The 17,190-nt window shown below is 38.6% G+C and overlaps 1 protein-coding gene across 1 annotated transcript in view; it reads right to left on the bottom strand.

The window, feature by feature from the left end:
* The window catches only part of LOC138764617 (N(4)-(beta-N-acetylglucosaminyl)-L-asparaginase-like), a 43,354-nt gene that overhangs the window by 14,091 nt on the left and 12,073 nt on the right, over positions 1–17,190 (bottom strand). Inside the window, exons 2-6 of the mRNA XM_069940760.1 lie at positions 15,242–15,392; positions 9,507–9,619; positions 7,143–7,255; positions 6,384–6,501; positions 1,945–2,020 (exon numbers count right to left, since the gene is read on the bottom strand). Coding sequence (XP_069796861.1) covers positions 1,945–2,020; positions 6,384–6,501; positions 7,143–7,255; positions 9,507–9,619; positions 15,242–15,392 — 571 coding nt within the window. The remainder of the gene's footprint in view (positions 1–1,944; positions 2,021–6,383; positions 6,502–7,142; positions 7,256–9,506; positions 9,620–15,241; positions 15,393–17,190) is intronic.

The raw sequence follows: 17,190 nt of genomic DNA, 5'->3' as shown, positions 1-17,190 counted from the left end.
ATGCTGGAAGAATTCAGCAGGTCTCGCAGCATCCGTAGAAGGTAAAAATATATTACTGGCGTTTCAGGCCTAAGACATTCGTCAGCCCACTCATGTGTACCAAACATGATCCACATGTTGATGATACCTTGATGAAGGGCTAAAGCCCAAAAAGTTGGTTAAGTATCTTTATCTTTGCTCTATAAAGCACACTGTTTGACTGGCTGAGATTCTCCAGCATTGTGTTTTAACTATGATGCTCAAGTTAAACTGAAACTTCTGTTTGCATATGATATCTGTGCTGTCCTTCCATTTCCTGCATATCCATGTGTCTGGAGAAGTTTCTTAAACACTACCATTGTATCTGGTTCCACCATCATTCCTGGCAGCCTGTTTTAAGCACATGCCATACTCTGTTTAAAAAAAAAATGAGTGCCCCACAAATAGAACATATCAGCGCAGTACAGGCCCTTCGGACCACAACGTTATGCTGACGTGTATCAAATTTGTCCAAACTCCCTTATAGCTCATATCCTCTCATTCAGGCACCATCCTGATGAACCTCTTCTGTACCTTTTTCAGATCCTCCTACCCTTACTGTGATGGGAATACTTCAGGTCCAGCTAAACAAAACTTTCCTGACAGTGGTTAAGTGCTCAGATAATATTAACACTTAATTCAAAACAAATTCCTTCAATTACTTGATATGGAAATTATTCCAGTTTATTACTCTTGTAAACTTGGTTGAAGTTTCTACGTGCTGCAGAATAAGTCCAGTCCAGTTTCCCATGATAAAATTAAAAAGTAAATTTAATGTTCCCTCTCACTTGTGCATTGAGCCACATGTTGGATACCTTCTTCTGGGAATGTTCAAGCAGACTTGTCTTTGGGATTATAAAGTTTATTCACAAAGAAGTGCAATAATCAAGATTACTGAAGGAAAATAAACAACATGGATTCTTCTGTCATTTGTTCGATGTGACGCTGCATGCAGCCATCGATAATCAGAGGTTAAGATCCCAAAACTAGAAATACTGCAAACAGGTCAAAGGAAACCAAAGGACAACCCCAAAGGGATCCCCCCCAACCCCCCACTATGCAGATTAAATAAATGGACCATCTTTCTCTCTTTAAATGCCTCAAAATTCAAAATGTGAATTAATGATAAAGATTTGGATATCTGCTTCTGAAAAGTGATCAGAGTGAATAATCTTCAGGGATTGAATAAGAAGATCAAAACAATATTTTAGGGGTTGAATCCATTTCCTTAATGACCACTAATATTTCTGTTTATATTTGGGACACATTGGAGATCAATTGGGTTTTCATTTTAAATTTAGACATACAGCATGGTAACAGGCCCTTCCAGCCCACAAGCCTGTGTTGTCCAAACTTACAATCCCTATACATTTTTGGAGAGCAGGAGGAATCTGGAGCACCTGGAGGAAGCCCACGCAGCATAGCGGAAACACACAAACTCCTTACAGACTGCGCCAGATTCAAACATAGGTAACTGGCGTCTTACTTAATAATTCTGAGCTAACTGCTACACTAATTTTGCTGGCCTTTGTGTCCCTATGCTCTCCAAGGACATTGGATGAGGCTGATGCAGTGAGAATGGAAACCGGCAGCAGAAAGGAACCAAGGCATGAGATTGCATTGCCTTGCTAAATTCTGTTGACAGCTCAGTGTCCCACAGAGTGATAGAGTGATCAGGACAGAGGGTCCGACATATCAACTTTCGGGAATGCCTGCAAAGCTGTGTTAAAATTGCTAAGGGGAGGAACCTCTATGTATTTGCGGGTGCATTTCCAGCTTGGCATTGGATAGTTTGGTTCTATTAATATAGACCGGGACAGTCAAAGGATATGTTGAATTAAAAATGGATCAGCAGCTCAATGTATTACCCATATGCTATTTATGCAGTGAGCAAGGTTCCCTTGAAACAAAATAAAATATACATACCCAGCGATCTTATGGGTCAGCCCATTGGTAGATGTCCCTGCAGCAATAGTTCCATTCTTCTGAATTGCAATCATACCTAAATTCAAAATTTGGAATTAAGTGAAATCAGACTCAAATTCCCGTTTTTTATTTACAACTATACAATGCATCTTGAAGTTAAAAGATTCACTTTTCATTAATGAAGACATCTTCAAGCTTCACTTTTTATGCGCAGATATCTAAATCCACAAAAAATTAAGGAAAAATGAAGTGAATGACATTTAGTTGGGAAGTCCCTCATTACCTGAAGTCAAATCTTGCAGAAATAAAAATGGCTGAATTTAATGGAAGCCAAATCACCTTAGCCTGAAGGCACTGCTGTAGGAGTCCTTTAAAACAATGTGCTTATTCCAATCTCTCCATTTACTCTCCCTTCCCTCCATCATTCATAATGTAAGAAGTATTAAAGTCCACCAATAATTACTCATTGTTCATTACCGTTCACATTTACGTGAAAGCAGTTCACTCCAATGGAGCATGGAATGTAGTATCATTGAAAAGGTCACAGAGAGATATGGCTCTTTTCTGGTATATGGAAAGTGCAAAGTACATACCAAACAAGTGTCAAGCTATACTGGAACTTTTGTCAGATGCCGCAGCAGGCTTTAATACAGCCCTATGCTTGTGAGAAAATGATAAAAACCAAAGAACAAAGAACAAAAAAGGTGAAGCTAGCATAAATGAGGGAGAACATAAAGTTAGTCCTACAGTGTGGAAGCGGGTCCTTTCACCCAACTTGCCCACTCCGATCAAAATATCCCACCTACACACGTTCAATTTGCCTGCATTTGGTCCATAACCCTCTAAACCTGTGGTTCTCTACCTTTTTTTGCACCTATTGAATCCAATGCCATGGGTGCTGTGGTTAGTAAGGGATTACTTAAGGTGGTATGTGCTCTAAACTAATATCCACATCTGGCAGTCCACTCATCACCCTCCGTATAAAAAAAAGAGTTGCCCCTCAGGTTCCTGTTAAATCTTTCTGCCCTCAACTTAAACCCATTTCCTCTGGTTAATGATTTCCCCTACTGTGGGCAACAAACTCTCTGCATTCACCCAATCTTTTCCTCCCATGATCTTGTACACTTCTATGAGATTACACCCTCATTTTCTTACAATCCAAGGAATAAATCCCACTTAATCTTTTCCTGAAAGCTCATCCCTACTCTCCTCCCCCTACCCCCATGTTACATTGGCAAGAAAACCATACCTCTAATATCGGAAGCCACACAGAAATGGGCACCGTCCAGCTTCTCCAGCATGCCAATCAGATGCATGCCCGCCCACCAGCCTGACCATGCACTGACATCGGCTGACCCTGTACATCACAGCCCCTGCTCAGCAGAGAGGGATATTTAAACCTGAGTACTGTCTTTGCCATATGGTCAAGTCCTGTGCTCATTCTGGGTCGTTCTCGCCACCTGGAGGGGAATGCAGATAAGGGACCAGTAACCCTTAGGCCAACCCTGGCAACCCAGAAGATACCAGCATTGTAGCCACAGTCCTCCATTTACTTGGGGTTAGAGGCTGCGTTTCTTCCCGGTAGTTAGCCAGTTAGGGCACCTCGTCAGGAGTCAGAACCCCCTGCCTGTGGATCATTACTCCGGAGCTGAGTGAGGGTTCGTGCACAGTCCTTTTCGCTTAGCCCCTTCCCCTGGTCAGGATTCCAAGGTTGGGGGCGAGCCAGTAACCTCAGCGTGTGTGTGTGTGTGTGTGTGTGTGTGTGTGTGTGTGTGTGTGTGTGTGTGTGTGTGTGTGTGTGTGTGTGTGTGAGAGCTGCTTGTATTTGAACTTGTTTAGCTTAACCTGTGTGTAGGCGTTGTAGCTGATTAACTATGTTTGCTTTGGGACTGCCTTAGCCCTTTTTACTGTGTACTGTTTTAACAGAGAATGTGTATTGTTGTACCGCACTGTATCCAGACTTGCTTGCCTGCTGTATCCAAAAACAAACCCTTTCCACACAATACACCCCATTACACCACTCCCCCCACAGAGTCCTGGCAACATTCTCGTAAATCACCTCTGCACCCTTTCTAGCTTGTCAACATCTTTCCTGCAGTAGGATGACCAAAAATGAACACTATACTCCAAATGCTCGAGATTTATCAGCCAGGTATCTTCCCTAGTGAACAAGGTTGACTTGTCTAGTTGTGGGATGGTATTGCATACATCAACTGAAATAGTTTAGTTAAACAGAGTGACCATCAACACCAGATACATTGGGTCTGACTCCTACATGGCCAGTAACCATCCCTAGTGGAACCAGCCAAGGAAAATGTTCCGAAAAACCCTCCTCAAAACAGAAGGGGAAAAGAGAAGCCAAAGAGGTGTTAGGATATCAACTGATTGCACATAACAAAGATGTATAAATAAAAGCAGAATAGCATTGTATTTTATAAATCAATGATGGTCAGCAAAGTAAAGTCACTGGTAGTATTGATAAGGTCTGGAGCAAAATTATAATGGACCTCATGGAAGAAATAAAGAAAGGTTTGGACAGATACTTTTAAAAGGGCCGCTGTGGTTAGTACAACTTTATAACAGTGCCAATGACCTGCGTTCAAATGTTCATAAGGAGGTTTTTTTTTTATTTATACATACAGCACGGTAACAGGCTATTTTGGCCCATGAGTCAATACCACTCAGTTTATACCCAATTAACCTACACCCCAGTTCGTTTTTAACCATGGGAGGAAACCAGAGCCCAGGGGGGAAAACCCCTGAATACACAGGGAGAACGTACAAACTCCTTACAGTTAGCATTTGATTCAAACCTTAGGCACTGTAAAGGAATGGCACTAACTGCTACACCAACCAAACATGCTGCCCACGTATACATTCTCCTTGTGTCTGCAGGGGTTTTCTCCAGGTGCTCCAGTTTTGTCCACCTTTCAAAATGATAATTGGGCGGCATGGGCCAGAAGGGCCTGTTACCCTGTTCTATGTATCACAACTTTTAATTTGATGAAGTTGGACTTTGTATCAAGTTGGAAATGCTGAACAGGAGCCATTCCTAGCCATTGCAGCGAGTTTGCAGAGAACCTATCTGCTGAAGAACGGAGCTTCAGGAGCAGCCTGGAGGAGAAGGTCAAGCTGCTTTGCGCTGATTTAGTCCAGCGGTGTTTTGGACACTGGGTCAATGTCGAGGGAGTCCACTGACTGAGGTAGAAAGGAAAAAACAGGGCGGCGGAGTCAGAGGTGGCATTCGGTTGTGATTGGAGCTGCGGAGCCATGGCAGGTTCAGAGATGCATTGCCCTGGGCCTCATCGCAGCATGTTTAGAGGTTTAGAAGATGCATTGACCTGGGCCTAATGGTGGATGGTGCCTGAGCTTTTGGGAGGTCTGTAAACTATGACTATGAGGTTGTCTGTTTCCCCTAATGTCCCACAGTGGCCCCTCAGGATTGGGGAACATTTTTCTCCATTGAACTGGTGGGTATTTTTAACAGCTAGTTTGCAACCAGTCTTTACCTGGGCCATTGCCTAATCTCTGATTAATTGTATGTAGTATTGTTTTCGTTAAGCTGCTTTTTAAAATCACTGTCATCTTGGGAATGTTGTATCATTTTAATGCCATTTAATCTTGGTGTTAAACAACAATAAAGGCTAATTGACTGAATGTCTAAATTTAAAATTTTTAAAAGGCAGTTGGGATGATATTTGGAAGCAGGATGGCCATGCACAAAAATCACCCATGTGGTAAGATTGCCATACCTTTTAAATGTATACCTTAATGATGTTCAAATGTTAGAAAGTGGGAATAAAGAGATAGGTAAACGTGGAATCGTATGGACAGACAAGAACTAATACAGGTGCCCAACCTTTTTTCTGGGATTCCAAACACTGGCAACCTCCAAAAACGGGTACTTTTTTCGGTAATGAAAATGCCTGACTGCCTTGCACCTGGCTCCTTGCCCCGGGCCATTCTTCTCCCCCACCCCTTAACCTTCCTAGCCCCCAACGCCAGAGCAGTTCCAACTGTGTGGGGGACTATGGTAAGAAAGATAGCCACTGGTCCTACAATGAGCTAGCTGCTGCCTGGTTCCATCCCACTGGGTGCTCGGGGCCACCTTTCCACCGCAAGTAAGAGAGGGCAGGAACAGGAACCTGAACCAATTTTATTTTGAAGTTTTACTTTAATTTTTTTTTTAAATGCTAGTGATATTATGGTCTTTACTTATCTAAATTCTTTTAACACCCCACACCCCCTGTTTTTGTGTGATTTTTAAACATCACATTTGCTTAAAGGGATTGCCATTTTAAAATGATTCCAAAATCTGAAAGATTCCGAATGATGGCAGGTGTCCGGTCCTGCCAATCCCAAATAAAAAGGGTTGGGCAGCTGTACCTTGAAAAGGCTAGGCACCAATGAACACAGAAAAATACATTTTTAAAAATTACCAATGGTGTCATGGCTGTGAAATTTGTAATGTGGTTCTAGCTTTTTAAGATTTTCTGTTCCTCGCTTCTTCACTGGTTTGTAGGGTCCACATGAAACTTCAGGATTTGGCAAGACATTCTGAAAAAGTCATTTTTTTTTTTACATACAGTAGGATTAGTTATTGACAAGTTAATTTCAGACCTGGTTTCATGTTTTATAAGCATCTAAAATAGTGATTCCCAAAGTGGGTCCTGCCACCACCCACCTCCCCCCACCAGCCCGGATGATGGAATGATCCAAGGGGGTGGTGTCGAAAAAGAGGGCGGTGAGGAAATAGGATGTGTTCCGAACCTTCTTCCTTGTTATTATTCAGTTTGGTGCAAACTTTAATGAAGAAGTCAGTGCCGTCATTTACTGGCCTGACTCAGGGTGGCAGTAGTGAGCAAAACAAATGGTGACAAGTCATTCTCGCGAGAGCTCTTCTTGGTGGCCACCACATTGTACTGGCATCACTACTGCCCCCTTCTGCGTCGCCAACCCCCTCAGCGCCGCCACTAACTCCCCCACCCCACAGTGCCGTCACTGAGAGCCCCCTCTCCCCACAACTATCTTTCCACCTCGGTGAGCAGCCCTCCTCCCCCACCCCCAGCACTGTTGTATGTTGGGGAGGGGGGGGCGCTATGGATGTGGCCTGGAGGCCAAGAGGATAGCAGACTGAAGAAGTTTGGGAACCACTAAAATATTAAGCAGAACTTTTCTTTCAAAGAAAGAACACTCACCTTCCTGAAGTTGGGCTGGCAGTTTTGGTTCAGCCAAGCTGAGTGCATGGACAATGAATGACTGGTCTTCAAGTCTTCACTGAGGAACCCCATATCTTGGGCAAAAATTGATGCTGTGGCAAAAAAAAAACTTGTATTTACACAAGACTGGGTTTGGTTTCTTTGAAGTGAAGGAGGCTGAGAGTTGAACTGGTTATAAGGGACTGAAATGTTGTAGATTGTGAGAAGCTTTTCCCTATCAGCAGAAGGTTCAACTTTAAGGATTCAGAGATTTAGAGAAGATCTGAGAAAGAACCATTTTCACCCAGAGGGCAATTGAATCCTGAGATGTGATGTTGGTAGTCTGTTGGACTCATGTACCCTCATAGCATTTACTTGAGCACTTGAAACACCATGACAAAAGAGTTTCCAGGTTGACTACTGAAACTTGTGATAAATGTAATTGGACTTTCTTTCAAAAGGTTTGCTTCTTGGAAAAAAAAACATGGGGATTATGTTAGACAACTTCAAGGTAAACACAAGGATAATTTCAGATTTGCTGTATCCATCAGAAGTTAGAGAATCATTAAATTAACTTCTATTGAATTTTGCATGTTTAATCACATAATGATGCCAACACAAGCTCTCAGGTTGACTCCACGTGTTCCTCAAATGTGAAATGCCCAGGGTTTGTCCTGGCCACTAATTTTATAACCGTCTTTGAATCTCAAGCGCAGACTCGCCACAATTATATTGCAGCTGTTGCAAATTGACGAGACATTTCTACTGTATTGAATCCTTTTGAAGACAATAAATGCTATTTTCTAAATAACATATGCATCAACACGCATTCAATCTGTATCAATGTAATGCAGAGCATCTGTATTTATGAGCTGCTTTTATAGCCTGTCTTCATCTATCCTGACTGAGCATATCGAGGCCAAAGACAACATTTGCACATCAGCTGTATGGAATTCATGCCCAGGCATGTTTGGGCTGACAAAAACAGCTTGCTTTGTGGGCCATATATTGGTAGACTTAAAATATGACAGGAAATCACAAAATAGGTTCTATCTAAAAGACGGTACGCGATAGGAAAATATTAAGGTGATTTTCGTGATCAGCAGTCCAAAATCCATAAAATACACTCAAAAGTGTTCAGGAAACAAAATCTTCATTGAAAATTGATCGTAGCCTATCCAATCTCTCCTTATATCCACAGCCCTCCATATCAAAGAACATCCTGGTGCACCCTGCCTATTGCTACCACATCCTTCCTGTAACCAGAACCGTGCACAAGATTCCAAGTGTGGACCAGCAAAAGTTTTGTCGAGCTACACCATGGTGTCCCAACTCTTATATTCAATGCCTTGGTCAATGTGGGCAACAATACTAAATGCCTTTTTCACTACTGAATGTACCCGTTTCATGGCTTTCTGAAAGTTATAGATTTGCATCCCAATATCTTTTTGTACATCAACATTCTGAGGATTTTCTATATAGCCTATCAGAATTTGATTTCCCAGAGTACATCACCTAACATTAGTCTGGGTTAAATTCCATCTATCACTGCTCCATTCAATTTACCAGCATTCGTGGTCAATCTGGTCTGCTAATTACAACTCTACTGATTTTTGAAGTCCACATAATCCATGCCTTCTGCTCCACCTTCATCAATTTTCTTAGTTGCCTCTTTAAAAAATACTCCATATGCTTCTGGAAATGTGACCTCCTCAGCAATAAACCCATGTTGATTCCAGCTAATCTCGAAGTGAACACACGTCCTATCCCTCAGAATCTTCTCCAGCCTGTAGCATGCAGCCTCATGTACTGCCAAGTTGATGCCACATGCAAATTGGAGGAACAGTACCCTTTATTCCATCCCGGCAGTCTCCAACCAGAAGGCATCGATATCATCTTCTCCAATTTCCAGTAACCCTCATCCCCCTCTATTTTCAAAATTCTTCCCCACCCCTTACTTTCCTGATCTCTCTGTTCCAATGACTCCTCTTTTCCTTCCCATTCCCCTCCCCACCATCTCACCCATGCCTTCCTTCTTCCAGTTCAGTTCCTCACCCCATTCCCTTTCTTCCTCCCATCAGAGTGCATCTTACTCAGCCCTCTGCTCTTCCACCTAACACCTCCTCCTTTATTCCTCCTCAGTTTCTTCCCTCCCTCTGTATTCACCAGTCACCCACCAATGGCATCCACCTGTTTCTTGATATTCCTGATGAAGGGTTGCCGCATGAAATGTTGACTGTCTATTGCTTTCCATGGATGCTACCTGACCTCGAGTTCCTCCAACATTGTGTGTAGCTCCAGTTTATTCAGCCATTTGGCATTAATTTCCCACTTTAATGTGAATCAATGAGGACTAGGGATTACCTGACTCCCCTACCAACAAAGTATGAGAGGTGTGTTCCATCACTGCTCGAGCAACACTGATCGCACTTTTAATCCTTCGAATCTGTCCTACTCCTCCGACCTCCATTGTGTCACTGGAGATACAAAATACATTACATATAATCAAGCTTAATCTGATATTTCAACTATTCTTCTTTGTGTTCAAGACTGGCTTCTGCCAACCTGTTCTTAGCCTGAACTGGTACCTCAGTGGAAGTTTCCATCAGCTTCTAAGACTAGCCTAGGGTCATCACAGCACTACTCCAGCATCAGAGACCCAGGATTGAATCTGGCGCTGTTTGCGAGGAGTTTGTACATTCTCCCCATGTCCTTCGTCTGTTTTCTCTAGGTGCCCCGGTTTCTTCCCACATTCCAAAGACATAACGGGATTTGTAGGTTAATTAGTTGCATGTGGGCACATGACCCTGTACTGTATCGCTGAATTTAAATATAAAATATCATCAATTCCGTTGAAACCTCTGAGAGCCAATTGATTCAGTCTCTGGCTGAACAGCTTTCAAACAACTTCAGAATGGGGAAGGATTCAGGAGACCCAGGTGGTTCAGTTTGTGGGTGAAAAAGAAATGGGGGAAGAGGACCAAAATTGGGGGACAGTGGACTGGGTTGGAGAATGAGAGAATCTGTATTGATCCAGAGAGAAAATAAAATGTCATACACATTGTACAATGTACCATATATGCTATTGTAAGGACAACCCAGAATTTCCACCTAAAATGTTGGTTTTGATTGATAGACTTTCAATAAGATAGCACCCCAAATGTGGCACTTACCGCTGGCCAGTGGATGCTGTTAAAAATAATAACGAATTATTTAAAGGTTTAAATTTTATTTGGATTTTTTAAAAAACCTATCAGCTCCTGTAACAGGCCATTTAAAGCCTGAAGAGATCCAACACCAGTCGGACCGGGCAGATCAATCCTGTGGAGGAGCGCTGAGACTTCTCTAATAACGAATGGGGAATGTGCGAGATTGCATCAGAGCTGGCAGGGAGATGGCAGAGGTGTTGAGACTTTGTCATCAAGGTTAAGGATTTTTATACTCTTTGTAAAAGATAATCCTGATTTTAAGGTGAAAATTTTAAGTTTCGTGGATTGTCCTATACAACAGCATGTACAGTACATCTGCACCAAAGTTCTTACTTGCTGCAGCTGAACACGTAGTTTGTAAAGAAAATACAACTACCAAAACAACTATAATAGTAGACTTACATTAAAAAGAGAGTAAATACAAAAGAAAAAATCGACAGTTAATAAAAATTCACAGAGAAAGGAGCATAATATATTGGAGGAGATTTTAACTGTTGTTTGGAACCGTGACTGGATAAATCTCCAAAGTTGGTAAGAAAATTAAAGATGGCGTTTGGCAGAAGTCATGAAGGATTTAAATTTGGTTGACATTTGGAGGAGGAGGAACCCGACAGAAAAAATACTTTTCATTTTATTCAGCGAGGCACAAATCTTTTTCAAGAATTTATTTTTTCTTAGTGTCGGCTCAATTACAAGGGAGAATAGTTAGGGCTGATTATAAAAGTCGTACATTGTCAGATCATTCACTTTTATTGATTTCATGTGCTAGTCCTGATGTGGTTCCAACTAGTTATAGATGGAGGTTTATTAAAACAGCCGGAATTTATTACTTTTATTAGAGATCAAATTACCACATTTTTACAGTTAAATGAAAATCCAGTGCAAAGTAAATTTGTATTATGGGATGCTTTGAAAGTATATTTAAGAGGTCAAATTATTAGTTATACTACGAAAGTTAAGAAAAAAAATATTTGGAAGATAGTAATAAGCTTAAGGAAGAAATTAAAAATTTGGAGAAGGATTTGCGGAAGAACGTTTCTGAAGATAAAAATATACAGTCAGCTAATTTGAAAATGCGTTATAATACTTTGCAAACATATCAGTATGAGAAATTAATTCAAATATCTAAGCAGCGGTATTATGAATTGGGTGAAATAGCGCATAAGGTTTTATCTTGGCAGTTAAAACCAGAAAAAGTCTCTAGGACAATAAATGCTGTCAAAAAAAGGTACGCAAGTTATGTATAAACCTCATGAAATTAACGATGAATTTTGTTCTTTTTACCAGGTGGTATATGATGTTGATAGAGTAGAATCTTTTTTGGCAGGGTTAGATCTTCAGTTTTTGAATGATTTAGAATCTCATGAGTTAGATTATCCTTTTACGGATATGGAAATTAAGGAAGTATTGCAAATAATGCCAAATGGGAAATCTCCAGGAGAAGATGGATTTATGTTGGAATTTTATAAGTTGTCACTTCCAGTATTTCGTCAAGTATTAGAACAAGCAGTAGATATGTCCTCTCTTCCAGAATCTTTTTCTAGAGCATTGATTATGGTTGTTCCAAAAAAAGATAGATAGAATTCTATTAAAAGTAGCTTCATACAGACCAATTTCTTTAAATGTACATTATAAAATTGTACCTAAAGTGTTGACAAATAGAATAGTGAAGTATCTACCAAATATAATTTATGTAGTTCAAGCAGGATTTATTTCAAGGATTTATTTAATTATTCAGCTGTTAATGTTGTTAAATGAATATTGTTAATTAACACTTCAAGAGAATTATGTGATTTACCTTTGGTAGTGGCTTTGGATGCAGAAAAAGCATTTGATCATGTTGAATGGCATTTTTTATTTAAAGTTTTAGAACATTTTAAATTTGGTCCAGTTTTTATTAGATGGGTAAAAACTCTATATTATCATTCTTCAGCTAGAGTGGTGACAAATGGAGTAATATCATCGTCATTTACTTTATCAAGATCAACAAGATAGGGTTGTCCATTGTCTTCAGTTTTGTTTGCTTTAGTGATTGAACCCTTAGCACAATCTATTAGACAAAATATTAATATTAAAAGTATTACTGTAAGGGAGGATGAATATAAAATTAATTTATTTGCGAATGATGTATTAATTTATTTAACAGATCCTAAACAATCTTTAGTTTATTTACAGACATGTTTGCAACATTATGGAGAGATGTCTGGTTATAAAATTAATTGGGATAAGAGTGAATTATTACCTGTTTCAAAGGATGATTATTTGGAGTGTAAACAGATTACTCAGTTTCATTAGTCTGAAAAGATAAAGTATTTAGGAGTTGTAATAAATGTGGATCATAATCAATTATATCAGTTGAACTAAGTACCCTTGTTAAGGAAAGTTAAAGCAGATCTGAAGAAGTGGAAAGATTTACCATTAACTCTCATAGGAAGGGTGATTGTATCAAGATGAATGTTTTTCCATGAATACAATATCTTTTCAGTCTATTCCTTGTTTTCTACCAAAATCATTTTTAAAGGAATTAAATTCTGCTGTTTGTTTATTTTTGTGGAAGAGTAAATTATCTAGAGTTTCATTGCAAAAATTGACTTGGAAATATGCATTAGGAGGTCTTCAGCTACCTAATTTTTAAAATTATTATGAGGCAGCTCAATTGAAATAATTTATTAATCGAATATTAGATGGGGGGGGCAAATTACTATATGGGTTAGAGCAGAATTAAGTCAACTTTCAGAAAGTGATGTAAATTCTTTTATATATAGGTGGAGACCAAGTTTTTTTAAATCTTTTAGTGTTCCACTACTTTGACATTTAATTGATATTTGGTATAAAAGAGATTGTTTAATTGAATTTAAGGGTAAAATTACTGGTCGGACTCCTATACATATGTATAGAAATAGGATTATACCATCTTCAGTGGATAGTTATTATTTAAAAGAATGGGATTCAAAAGGTATTAAAAGGGTAGAGGATCTTTTTGAGAAAGGAAGTTTCCTATCTTTTATTCAATTGCAAGAAAAATTTCATATTTCAATGAATTCAATATTTGCTATTATCAATTGCAAGTTTTTTTTAAAAGATAATTTAGGAGAAGAAATTAAACTTCCCAATTTGTCTAGATTTGAAAAATTAATTACAGAATCTTTGAAAAAAGAATTTATATCAGAAATGTATAGTTTATTTCAAGAGCAGATGAAGAAACTTGGTATCTTTAGAATAAAAAGTAAATGGGAAAAAGATTTACAACTTACTATATTGGAGGATGACTGGTTAAAGATATGTGAAATGCGGTAACTAAGTTGATTAAAGTAAGGTATAATTTGGTTAATTATAATTTTGTACATCAATTATATTTGACACCGCAGAAGTTGAAAAGATATGGATTTAGGGATTCAGATTCATGTTTCCGGCGTGGAGGACAAAAAAGGACTTTTTTTACATTCGGTATGGTCATATGAAAAGGTGCAAAATTTTTGGTTAAAAGTTAGACAATTTTTAGAATGTTTGTATAATATTCAATCATTGTTTGACCCTTTATTATTTTTATTAGGGTTCATGACGAACTTAAGGGGTTTGAAATTGGATAAATTTCAGATTGCTTTTATTCGTTAAACTTTAGCTGTTGCGAGAAAATGTATTGCAGTAACATGGAAAGCTGAAGTAGAGATGAGTATGTTGAGGTGGCATAACGAATTAAAATCTTGTATTTCTTTAGAAAAAATAACAAATAGATTACATGATAATTATGCTTTTTTTATTAAAATGTGGGATCCATATTTAAAATATATGGGTCTTAGTATTTGTTAATTATGTTGTTTTGATTATTTTTTTTAATTAATACCTACATATGTTGTATTAAGATATTTTGTACAGGTTCCAACAGTTTGTAGAAATAGGGATAGCTTGGGTTTTTTTTTGTTAAGGGGGTTGGGGGGTGTTATATTGAGGGATTAATGTACTAATTAAGATTATCTATTTTACTAATATATTTTTGTAATAATGGGTTTGTATTCTGTTTGTACTATCTTTCTTTTAAATATTATAAATAAAGTTTTTGAAAAAAAAAACATTTGGAGAGCAGTGACATAACCTGGTCCAAAGCAAATTGAGGTAATAGAAACAACTGGAACATCTTGGACCCACTATTTGGTCATTGCAACTGCACCAAAAATACAGAGAGTTTAGCCCTGTGTCGCGGAAATCAGTAACCTGAGGTTCATAGATTTAAGGCCAGCAGCGAGAGATTTAACAGGAACCCAAGGGGTAACATTTTTTTAAAAAACAGAAGTTGGCAAGTGTAAAATGGGGCTGCTGGAGGAGATGGTTGAGTCACTTCCTATTGCAACATTTTATGAAAAAAATTGGACAGTAACCTGGATAAGATAGGATGTTTTACACACAAACTGGTGGGTGCGTGGAATGCGCTGCTGGCAACAGTAATGGAAGCAGGTGCAATAAAATCTTTTGAGAGACGATTAGAAAGGTACATGGAACTGATTAAAAAAAAGTTATGCAGTGGAGAAATTCTAGGCAGTTCTTAGGTCAACACAATACTGTGGGCTGAAGGGTATGTACTGTGCTGTGGATTTCTGCATTCTGTACATTTGGAGGGATATGAGCCAAATCCAGGCAGGTGGGATTAGTGTGGATGGGTCATTTAAGTCAGCGTGGGCAAGTTGGGCCAAGTGACTTGACAGAGGATGAGAAGCCGTCCTTACAAGAGGAAACAAAGGAGTTGTAACAACAGCAAAATCAGAAGGCCTCACCTGGTGCGAAGCAATGAAAAAAAAACTAAAATAGGTGCTTAAAATCATTGTGGATCCATAAAAATAAGATTTAAGTTAATGCATTTCACACTTTGCAGCAAAAGTCAGATATATTGCTTACCCATTCATAATCATTGCATCCAATGTTGTCTCTCCATGTTCATCTGGACTTCCTCCATATCCCACCGTGCCACGGCACTGCTCAGTCTCACACAGGCTACAACCTTTTTCCACTGCATCCAGTGCTGATCCCGTCTGAAGAGTCTTCCATGCTAAATGCAATGCACATGCAAATTATTTTAATCTCCCTAATAAGCAGTAACAACATTATCTAAATTACCATAAACATTTAAACCAGAAAGCAGGGTTTGATTGGTCAACAGGAATGTTTGTCCCCCTCGAACTACAAAAACAAAAATTAAATCAAAATCCCAGCAGCATGGCTTGTGCTCAATATTAACAGATTTATTCTTAGAGCAGCACTCAGAAAGTACATTCAGTTGGTAAGAAATTGATTCCTGGTCATTTGCACCAATAATTTTTTAACCTTTTTGTTTACTGAGATAAAGTTAAAAGCTTAGTTTTACGTGCTATCCCCACAGCCCACAAAATAGTTGCCACTCTCTGGTGCTATTCTGGATTTAAAACTTGACAGAAAATTCACATGGTGAAAGCAAAGCAACAATGTTAAACATGACAATAGGTATTGTAACATCACAGGTAAATTAGATTACGAACAAAAGGCCTCACCACCCAGGCCATGCCTTCTTCTAAGGAAGGAGGCTACCATCAGTAAGGAGGTACAGGAGCATGAAGATAGACACCGAATGTTACAAAAACAGTTTCTTACCCACTGCCATTAGATTTCTTTTTTTTTAACTCAAAAAATGTATTTAAAAATTTGTATCCATACATGAAATCATAACCAAATATAAAATACAATTATAAAATATTAATGATGGTATAAAACCTCAATCCCCCTTAACATTTCCCCAAGAAAAAGAAATGGGAAAAAGCATGAAAGAAAAAAAAGGGGAAGAGTAAAGAAAAAAGGGGAAGTGTAAAGAAAAGCAAAAGAAACCTGACTGCCAGAAATATACCCCCCACCACACGGTTCTGATCATCTACATCTTTTAATTGTTCTGAGGTTAACGAGGTTCTCAAAGTTTATGGAAAATATCTATAAATTAATTCCTGCAACTTTTAAATAAGGGTGCCAAATTTTTAAAAATACAACATGGCGGCACACATCCTCATGGCGAACCGGCCCCGCTTGTATCGCCACGTGGCGGGGCAGCCATGGGGAAATGGCGTCGTCAGAGGTTTCTCTCTGACTCTAGCATCCCTTCCAGCGCCCACCCTGGGCAGCGATTATGACGTCACAATGTACCAGGTGACTGAGCTCCTGCTGCCCTTATAGGGACGCGCTGTATACAAATGCAATCTTTTTGGAAGAAAATTCAATCGTTTTTAGAATATCTGTATAAGATTAAAATAGTTTTAGATCCAACAGTATTTTTATTGGGTAGTTTGCAACCTCTGAAAGGCTTGGGATTAGATAAGTTTCAGCTTGCTTTTGTATATTTAGCTTTATCCGTAGCGAAAAAATGTATTGCTGGCACGTGGAAAGATACAAATATGATATTAATAGATGGCATAATGAGATGAAATATTGTTTAAAAATGGAAAAAATAATGTATGTTTTGCATGATAATTATAATTTTTTTTAAAATAAGTGGATGTTATACTCGGAATATTTACATTTCAATTTATATTGATTAGATTTTAATATTCATATTTAACTTTTTTAATATTCTTTCTTTTTTTCCTTTTTTATGGCTCTCCTTAGGAGAGTTGGCTGAAGGGGGGATCTTTTCTTTTCTTTAAAAAATATGTTCATGTTTAATTGTTGTATATGTCATATATTATTTGTTTTTTTGAACGAATAAATAAAGTTTAAAAAAAACTGTCATTAACGACCCTCAATGTGTTGTTGTTTCTTCCACTGCTCACACATCCACAACAACATATTTATTTCTCGAGAGGAATGCAGCTATGCATTTCTACATA

The sequence above is a fragment of the Narcine bancroftii genome, chromosome 1, assembly GCF_036971445.1.
Source record: "Narcine bancroftii isolate sNarBan1 chromosome 1, sNarBan1.hap1, whole genome shotgun sequence".
Classification (NCBI taxonomy): Eukaryota; Metazoa; Chordata; class Chondrichthyes; order Torpediniformes; family Narcinidae; genus Narcine; species Narcine bancroftii.
Note: the sequence above shows the minus strand (reverse complement) of the source record. Positions and strands in the feature narration are given on the sequence as shown.